Below are 10,157 nucleotides of genomic sequence, written 5' to 3' on the forward strand. Positions count from 1 at the left end.
AATCTTCAAAATTGTACCCATTGAGAATCAGTAGAATTTGAGTTTTCCATAACAAGAAATTTGTGGAGGTAAGTTTGAGAGCCAACTGGTGCGACAAATTAATCGTAAGAGGGACAGTAGAGGAAGACGATGAAGAATTATTTGTTCCTGGGTTGCTACCATTAGTAGCCATGGCGGAGAAATCGATTTGATTTTAAGAAGAAGAAAAAAAAAAAACAACGTTGTAGGGTTATTAAACCACAAAAAGCTCTGATACCATGAAAGGATATGAGTCTGAATGAATTTCTCATTAGATGCGTGTAATTTAAATAGATACATGAGATATAGAAGATACAGGAAAATAATTGGTTACAACAGACAGGGCCAGCCTTGAGGGTTGATTTTTAGGGCAGTGGCCCAGGGCCCATCATCTTAGGGCCCATTGTTTATAAAAAAAATCATTTGTTTTTTTCCAACCAATACAATATAAGTCACAAAGATTCATTGCTAATAAAACTCAAATTTAGGCCCATCCGAAGCAACTGTTTCAAAACAATGTGCTTTAATTTTGGATCCATTGGACCATTTATTTGAAGGCTTTTTACATAAAAAAAAACCCATAAAATTATAACTAAAATTTAGATAGAATTTCATTCTAAATTGGGACCATTTTTGAATTTTGTTCTAAATTTTTTAAATTAAGGTATAAAATCATATTTTGTTTCTTTAATTTGGCTCCATGTTTAATGAAAAATTTAATGGTCAAAATTTAAGGTTTGTTAGTTTCTTTTCAATTAATATAGTTTGATTGATTAGTGTTCTGATATAATCTATGTTCTAGTTTGTGTTTTGATTTTGTTATTTGTGTTTTGGTTTTGTTAGTGTTTGATCAATTTTTCGAAGAGAGTTAAACGTTGTGATAGCTGATTAACGGTTAAGTGGTTAAAATTTAAAAATGTATAACTTTACTTGTTTAGAGCAATTTCGGTTTTGTTAGTCCCTTTTGGGATTGTATTCTCAACTTTTTATTCTCATTCTTTACGTTTTAATAAAATTCAGACTTAGATGTATTGGAAAATTCGTTAGGGTGCACCAACCTAGTTGGAATATCCGGCTATTTCTTTTTCATCTAACTTATAACTTGTATTTAAAAAAATTAAAATGTATATATGAAGGGGTCCAAATTTATCATCTCGCCCTGGGCCTCCAATAGATCAAGAACGGCCCTGACAACAGATACAGATAATATCTAAGACCAAGTCAAACAATTTCATATCTAGAGATATTATCATATCAAAGACTAAATCAACATTTAATAACTGAGATATATAATATCTTAACACATATTACTGTATATGGCTATATATAGCCATAATATGTTCATAATTCAGTTGACAGTGAGAGATTCTCTAAGAGAGAATTGTGAGACTTTGCGTGTATTGAGATTAAAAGTATTTGAATGTTATTTTCTCCAATTTTTTTTTACCACTTTCAGTTAATTAGTGGATTAATTTATGTACTCCATTGCCTGTGGAAAAGACATACTGTTGAACCACGTAAATCAATGTGTCATTTATTTTACTGGTCTCTTTTATTTTGTTGTTATTTTATGTATCAAAGTAAAAAATTGGTCCACAAAGAGATTTTCCTTAACAAAAAGTTTAGGAGGGGAGGGCATCTCCCATCTAGGGCCATGAAAAGTTTCCAAATCCACGAAAGGACTTACGGAATGACTTATATATTGCTTCATCTATATGGACTTCAATAACGATAGTGACAACAAACAGACCCAGTTAGAAGCTTGAATACCCACTAATTGCTAGAAAAAAAAGAACAGTATAAAACATAAAAAAAAAAAAAATCAATTTGTCACTTATATACCAATAAAGCAGCCACAAACACAATAAATACTGAATTCATCACTAATCCATCCTCATGAACCATTTATATCCTATACAATCACAAAATATATATCATGTAACAAAATATATATCCTCACAAGCCTAGTCGCTTCATTGAAAATCAACGGTTTAGTTCAAAACGACATGTCGTTAAGATGAACTAATTTTCAATTCCCTCCATTAAAACAAAAACCTAGTGTTCTCAAGCACAGGCACGTAGACATAGCAGCTCTGCAATAAGCATGGACACCGAGAGAAAAAATAGCATATACAGAGCTGCGAGAACCATAAAACGAAGAGAGAACACTCTTTACAACGCTTTGAGATCCATATACGAAGACTCGATTTTTGTGGGGGAGATATCACAGCTATGGCCAGACCTTCCTCTTCTCGCCAACCTCCGTTGCGGCCTCTGGTATTCGTCCAAATTCTATGCCACTTGTTACTTCAAATCCACCGACGGCCACACTAATAATTGGTCCTTTAACACCTCTCGCCTCAACCTCCATGTCGCCCAGCTTGCTGGTACGTATTTCTCTTCATTTCCTTCAACAGATTCGATCAATTTACCATGAAACATAACATCTTAACGAGTATTGTTTAAATGCGTGACCGCGTGGTGATTTATTTGTTTGTTTCATGGGTAGGACAGAAAAGAGGATGCTTTATTATTGACTCCACTCGGAAAGGGAAGCGATTTCCTGATAGCATGTCAAAAACAATACCGATTTGGGCTTGTGTTTTGAATCGCTCGATTCTTAATTATAAGAAAAAATTGCGTGATAATGAGATGACAATGCACAAGGTGAGTGCTAGTGATGTCCTTTTTAAGTTTCCTGGTAAAAAAACCCTGATAATTTGCTTCCTATGGTTCGGTCTTTAGTAGCATCTTCTGGATTAACTATGCCATTCCTTTCTGAGCTTGTTATACAGTATCTGGTAGATAAATATGCTTATAATACACTTCTTTTGTTTGGTCAAGTTTTTCTGTTGCCCAAATTTCTAAGAACATGCATATTTCTTCATTTGCTGTCTGACAGGAGGCAGATGCATCTAGTTGTGCACAATATACAAGCCTGGACTCTGATAATTGGGATTGTTCTTTGCATCTTCCCCTTTGGGTTCCTGATACTGAGAAATCAGCTATTGAGGATCGTTTGGAGCAATGGGCTAAAGAGTTGGAAGATAGTGGGGCTGATATTGCTTCTATTGCATTAAGCTTGGAAAAACCTCTACGGCCTCTATGGATATCCCAAAAGACTGTTATTTGGTTGAATGAAGTACCAGATCATGATTCTTGGGATTTCACTCCTATTATTCTTGTTTCAGCCTCTTCTCCAAGTGGCATTTATCAACATCGAACTACCTCTGAGTTTAGTTGGAATTATATACCTGGAGCTGGAGATGATGAAGAAAGTTGGGCGAGGGGTCTCTCGCCCAGCCTTTTCTGGAATAATGTCTATGATCTAATAGGTTCTGAACCTGGTCTATGCAACCAGAAGGTAGCAGATATTGTTGAGAAGGACAGGGTATATCGTTCTCATAGGGGACAGAATGCTCCTCAGGTGACTCTGAAGTCCCCGAAGATGATAGATAGGGGAATTGATCCATCTCAAATAGATTATTCATTGTCTTTGGATGTCGATAACAGTAATAGTAGTTTGAGCTCTTCTGAAATTGATGAAAAATTATACTGGCTAGGCTCAACTAATCTTGCTGTCGGCTCAACTCAATTAGGTATGCTATTTTATTAGTTGAATTTTACATTTCGCTAGATGATATACGCTTGGCCTGATATTCAACAATGTCAACTCTATATCTGTGAACAAATATTTCTTTGATCAATAGTTCATTTATCTCTATACCTTCTATTCTTGAACAGTGAAAGATCTTGAATGCATATACTTTATGCTCCTTGAATGATAAAATACCTCATGAATTAATTATTTCTTTCTGTGAAATTTTAAAAGAACACATGAATTTTCTCCAGTATTGTTATCCAAATGTTTAAAAATTGACACAACATGTAGTTAAAATGCTCGATATACACTTTTACAAATTTCAGCATGTTATGTTCATAGAAAAGCTTTCTGGAAGTCAAATCGATTATGTTGTTGTTGAGTGCAGAAATTTACTTTAGTCTCTATTTAGGTCATCCAATTAATTTTGTACCTTGTTCAGAGATATTATCATATGAGTTAATCAAGGGAATGATGATGTTTACGGGTTATGATGCTGGCATTAGAGAAATTACACATCATTGCCAGTGGTGCCAGGAGAAGAGCTTGTAGTGTTCCGGTAGGAGCTAGTGGTGGATTATTCTAGTTTTTCTGTTGTAAGGATTATGGAGAGTGGTAAAGGAGATTGTCAAGTTGATTCAGATGGACATGGTTTGGTGCTTATCAGTGGGTTGTGGTGTAGTTGTTAACAGGCATGACAGTGGAGGTTTGGTGGAGAATGGCGGGGCATACAGTAGCTGAGTCAGATTGCGGTATTTGTAGCTACACTTACTGAGTCTCGTGTTTGAGAGTCGAACTCCAAAGATGCCTACAACTATAGCCTAGTGGTTGTTGATGGCTGTGACTGTGTGGAACATAGGGAGGAGTGTTATAGTCAAAATATTAAGTGAAAGAGTTGCATTAAAACACTTGATTGTATTTGCCTCAGTATTTTTGGCAGACGTTGCTTTGCTTCTCTTTATGTTGTTCTGTTCCATTAATGTTATATGGTGTTTCATATCCTTGCAGTATTCTAAACATAGGAAGAACTATGTTTATAGATGGCCATTTATATATGCTGGTCATGGTGATCAATTTCTGGAAATTTGAATAGAAGTTCAAGGGCCTCTTAGATCTGAATGCAGTAAAAAATTAACAATATATATATAAAAGTCAAAGATTCTTTTCTTCACACTATTGATTCTTTAGCATGACACCTAGAGTAGAGTTGCATCATACAATCGAGAAGCTGCAATTGCTTGAAAGAGTTCACTAAATCTCTAAATTGTAGGCACTTATAGACTAATAGAAGGGTTGGATTCTTTCATGTCCATGTAAGCAATTGCTTATCTTGTTTGTGCAGTCTCATTCATTGAATTTGAAAAATAGTAGTTTATTTAATCAAATATATATCTAGAGGTGGGTTTTTAAAATAGTCGAAAACAGTTGAGATCGACTACATAAATTGGCAAAGTTCTTATCTTTTTAATTATCTTTGCTGGTTGCTTACTGAAATTTTTCCCTCCCTCCCACTCTTTTTTGCAGCTATAGATGTGTCTAATGCTGATTGCGTTTTGAACTGTGATCAACAATCCATCAATGTCTCTTTAGAAGAGAGTGAAGCATATCTGCACCTTCCTATGATGGTGCGTGTGAGGAGTCATTTCATTTTAACTTCTTTAAATTTCATATTCATGAGCTGAATCTAGTTTTTTCTTCCCAGAGCTCCAAATTGGACCGATTTTCCATATTAAACAATCTCCCTGCTGCTGTGAGATTCGCGAAGGCGAATTTGAGAAAAGGGAATAGACTTCTAGTTTGTTGTCAAAATGGTAAAGGCCTTGAAATTCTTCCTTTCCTCCTAGATAGGCTTAGATGAGATAATGAAATTTCATATAAATCTTGCTTGCATTTACATGCTTAACAGTAAAATAGTGACATTGAACAAAAATGACATCCAAAGTGTTGTGATCTTAACATTCCTGCGGCATATAGTTTGATGATTGCTGATGTTTTTTATAAATTTTCTGTTTTTACAGGGGAAGATATCAGTGTGTGTGTTTGTCTAGCAATTCTAACATCATTATTTAATGATGAAGGTAAGGTGACGAATAACATAATTTTCACTTTTCTTCGGTTTTATGATTTGTTGGCGGGCTGTGTTCTAATACCTTATTGTTCAAGTAGCTGCAGTTGAATGGACCAATTTTTACAAATTGATAAATGCTATCAATTTCATTTTCTAACAATCAACCTTATGTTCTTTGATTTTAAGATGGCACTTTCTGTTTTGCTGGGAATTTTCTCAACTTCTGGTTTTCTTTTTTCAATTAGGGACCTTTGATGATGGAAAACCTTTCAGCAATACAGATATTACAAAGTGGGAGATGAGACGGCGACTTGTATTTATATGTAAATTTGCAGTAAATGCTCGACCATCCAGAGGAAATTTGAAACAAGTGTTCGCGTTTCTTAGTGAACAAAGGTCGCCCCCTTCGACTTCACCTTGCAGTGGTGACAAATAGTAAGAGCACAACTGTTCTTTTATGTGTAAATTTACATTGAAGCTCAATCTTGTGGAGTAAATTTTAGAACATATGTTAGTAACTGAAGGAATATGAAACACTGTGGTGAAAGTTACTAAGAATAAAGTTGGTAAATTGAAACGATATTGGAGGTGTGGTCATTTTGATATGTAGAAGCCTTGCATGGAAACTCTACTTCATTAGTGTTTCTGCGTTTCGCATCCGTTTCGGTTTCTATTACCGTTTCCTAGCTAAATTTTCTTAGAAATAATGTTTCTCGGTGTCCGTTCAGCATAGATAGAAGCTCATTATGCAGAGGAAATCAACATACATTTATATTAATTTACTTTAGTGAGTTTTGTTTTGTTTTGTTCTGTTGTATTATATTGTGTGTATATTGGAGACTGTTAAATATGTTTTATTAAGTACTGAATTTTGTTCTGTTGTACTATAATGAACTAATTTTCATTAATTATGTAGTTTTTAAATTCTTTCCATTTTGTTGGGATAAAGGCTCAAATTTAATTTAATTTTTTTAATTTAAATATTTGTTGGGCAGGCTGGGCTAGGCATCAAGATTAATTCGAGAAATTTACATATAAATTCACTTTTAAAAAACTATCAATAATTATGTCAAGTAATGATTTTAAATTCACTTTTCAGAAAAAAAAAATATTTTAAGTATTAGAATTTATAAATTAGGGATCTAGAATATATTTTCTAGGATTTAGAATATAAAATCATACTTTATTTGTAATATACAGAAAATGATATTAAAAAATTAAATTTGATAATACGATTTAATAGTGATTTTATACTTAATTATGATATTGTATTTGACCCTTCTTTTAATCCAGCTTAGCCTGATCTGCTTGTATATATTAGTACAAATTGAACTGGGCTTGGACATGTAATTACATGTTAAACCCAATTAAATCTGGGGCAAACATCGGTCCGATCCAATCCATGAATAGGTTTAGAATGCATCACTGGAAACAAAATATGCAAAAAAGAAACAAGAATAACTCCAAAATAATCCTGAACAGTATTAGCAAGGTAATCTACCACATGGGTTTACTCTCTGTTTGTTTGTAGAAATATTATGTGTTTGTTTGCTTAACAAAATAAATAAGGGGAAAAATTTAGTAAAAGCATATGAAGTAAGGAAGATGTTTTAGCCTTTTGAAAAGAGTATAATGTTTGCTTTTTAATGTTTGCTTTTTAGAACCTTATCCCATTTTTTTGTTACCTTTTTTAAAATAGTAACTACCCACCACTTCTCGTTTTGTAGTCAAACATCAATTTTTTTTTTATTTTCCAATAATTTTTTTTCTTTTATTTAATATTTTTGAAAACACACTATTCTCCTGCAAATAAACATGCCTAAATGTGTTTAATTTTTACCTTCAGAAAGCCCTCATCAATCTTTGGATATGTTTAATAATTTTTTAGTATTGTTGAGAACAACATCCAATTTAAGCCATAATAAAAATAACTTCACTAATATATGATTGAATGTCAATCACATAGATATTTAAGGTGACCACTTCAAATTAATATATCAAATGTTTATTTGTTTTTAACTTTTTTTTTTTTTTTTTTTAACACTACTTAATTTTTTTTAAAACAGTAATCTTTTATATAATAGTAAGTCTGACATCGTTACATATAAAGTTCCAAATTGGGGCACAGTAGTCCTCCATAAACATAACCGGTTCATTTATATCAACAACCCATACAGCAAGAGAATGAGCTACTCTATTGCCTTTTCTATGTACAAAAGAGAAAATACAACTACGAAAAATAGAGCTCCATTTATGAACATCTTCATATAGGAAAAGGAGATAAAACTTCGGGAAATCATCTTTTTGTAGAGCTTGCACCATAATTTGGGCATCAGATTCAACAATGATATCATTAAAGCAACAATCCCTTGCAAGGAGTAATCCTTCAAGAATGGCTTGAAGCTTCGCCTCCTCCACTGAAGTGCAACCTCCAAGCGGAACTCCAGCAGTCGCCATAATCTCACCTGCCGCATTTCTAATAACCAACCCCGCCCTACACGCATGGCCATTCATTCTAATTTTGGTATCACAATTGATTTTCATAACGCCGCTCGGAAGAGGGTTCCATACTCTTGCAGGTCCACGGGTTAGTGAATTAGAAAACGGGTCATTTATCGGCTTAGTAGAAGTAGCCTTTATGCCAGTTCCACATTCTTGAATAAAAGCATCAACCTTGTTAAGTAAAACCCTTGATTCAATCCACTTGTGCTCATGAAGAAATTTATTCCGTCGATACCACATCCACCAGAGAATGACCACCACACGTCTGATTTCCACCGCAGGCAGCCCCTTTCCACAAATGTCCAACCAGCTCCGAACATCTTCAGATAGGTTCTTGTCTACTCGTATAGACAGGTCCGCCATCTTCCACACCTCCTTCGCCGATGTACATGATACAAAAATATGATACATAGTTTCGGCGGAATGTAAGCATACCTGACAGTTGCAATTGCAGTTAATCCCTTATCTGAGCAATTCCGTTAAGCAAGGAAGAATTCCTTTCAACAGCTTCCAAACAAAATGTAATACCTTAGAAGGAAGATTTAACCGCCAAAGGTCCCGAAAATTAGTATGATCCCGAGTTGACATTTCAGGATTATCCCTCTCTGCTCGCCTATTTGCTTCTGCCAAGTGATACGCACTGTGAAACCACCCCTCTTTTCTAACCTCCAGTATAACTCATCCGGAGGAGACGATAACTCAACCGAATCTTCCTAGCCTCTTCCACAGCCGATGGAATAATAAAATATTCCAACTTTGCCATATCCCATGTCCCCTTCGAGTTGTCAATGAAATCTTTAACCAATTCAGATCGACACCACTTCAATTTTTTTATTTAAATCAAAATAGCACATATTCGGTTTAAAAAACTATTTAATAAAATTTAAACTTAGATATTATCAATTAATATTTCTAAATTCAATATTAATTTTTAATATTTACAATATTTAACAATTAATTTTGATTTTTATTGAATAGCAACTAACTCTATGGGCAATAGGTAGACAAATACCTAACTTCACTATTTTCACTTTGTTATTATTCACCTGTTGATCTTCTTTTTATGTGACCCTTTAATTTGTTCCCTTTTATCACGCTGCTTTAAATTTAATTAATTCTTTAAATAATAAATTCGATATCTCCAATTACGAAAATGAAAAGTGTTACTAATAGTTTTCTTTTTTCATAGTATTACTAGTATCAGTTATTAGGAGTGACCAACTAACCTTACTATTAATTAATTAATTAACTAACATTAGAGATTTTAATATAGGTTTAATAGGTACCCAGTCCCCTAAACTTGTCACTTTTTTTCACCTCGCCCCCTCAATTTAGGGGACAACCTCTCAACCCCCTTAACTCTCCAAAAACATCACATACAACCCTTAAACTTGTAACTTTTTTTCACCTGGCCCCCTCAACTTAGGGGATAACCTCTGAACCCCTTCAACTCTTTAAAAACATCACATACAGCCCCTTACACCTCTATATCCGGTCAAAATATTGACCCGTGTAGAAAACGCGCTTGACTGTTGAGCACACCAATGCCACGTGTCTTTTTTTTCTTAAATTTTTCCATGTAAATCCAGTAAATTACCCCATAATTTGGGCATCTGTAGAGTCTTCTTCCTTGATTTGCAGGTTTCCACGAAACCTTAAGTACCACATATTCACCATAAAAACATGATTCATGAGTACCCACCATGAAATTGGTTTCAAGAACAACACAAGCCCTAACCTAATTTACAAAAAAAAAAGAATTATCTCAGAAGAAGAAAGAGGCAAACCAGAAGAAGAAGGAGAAGAATAAAAAGAAGAAGGTAGAGGAGGAATAAAGGAGATGAAGGAGATGAATACTTACTGTTGAACTTGAATCGGAGATCGATCGGAGACAGAAAAGAGGTGAGTCGAAGGAATCGGAAAAAAGGAAGGAATGATTTCTGAGGAGAAGAACATTTGGGATTTAAG

The 10,157-nt window shown here is 34.2% G+C and overlaps 1 protein-coding gene across 2 annotated transcripts; it reads left to right on the forward strand.

Annotated features, from left to right (window-relative positions):
- Window positions 1-1,967: 1,967 nt before the first annotated feature.
- On the forward strand, window positions 1,968-6,596 carry LOC136204069 (tRNA A64-2'-O-ribosylphosphate transferase). 2 transcript variants are annotated; one of them, XM_065995251.1, is made up of 7 exons: window positions 1,968-2,405; window positions 2,528-2,685; window positions 2,921-3,617; window positions 5,144-5,244; window positions 5,322-5,430; window positions 5,638-5,697; window positions 5,933-6,596. In XM_065995251.1, the coding sequence occupies exons 1-7, from the start codon at window positions 2,123-2,125 to the stop codon at window positions 6,121-6,123; spliced, it is 1,599 nt and encodes a 532-aa protein (XP_065851323.1). In that variant the 5' UTR covers window positions 1,968-2,122; the 3' UTR covers window positions 6,124-6,596. The 2 variants fall into 2 exon arrangements, with proteins under 2 accessions (XP_065851323.1, XP_065851324.1); XM_065995252.1 differs by having other exon boundaries at window positions 2,178-2,405; window positions 2,533-2,685; window positions 5,933-6,595.
- Window positions 6,597-10,157: the final 3,561 nt, after the last annotated feature.

The sequence above is a fragment of the Euphorbia lathyris genome, chromosome 8, assembly GCF_963576675.1.
Source record: "Euphorbia lathyris chromosome 8, ddEupLath1.1, whole genome shotgun sequence".
Taxonomy (NCBI): Eukaryota; Viridiplantae; Streptophyta; class Magnoliopsida; order Malpighiales; family Euphorbiaceae; genus Euphorbia; species Euphorbia lathyris.

Excerpts from the sequence above, each read along its gene's own strand:
- LOC136204069 (XM_065995251.1), top strand. The coding sequence starts at position 2,123 with ATGGACACCGAGAGAAAAAATAGCATATACAGAGCTGCGAGAACCATA. Across the intron at positions 2,686-2,920 it reads ATGAGATGACAATGCACAAG|GAGGCAGATGCATCTAGTTG; the intron begins GTGAGTGCTAGT and ends GCTGTCTGACAG. Across the intron at positions 5,245-5,321 it reads ATCTGCACCTTCCTATGATG|AGCTCCAAATTGGACCGATT; the intron begins GTGCGTGTGAGG and ends TTTTCTTCCCAG.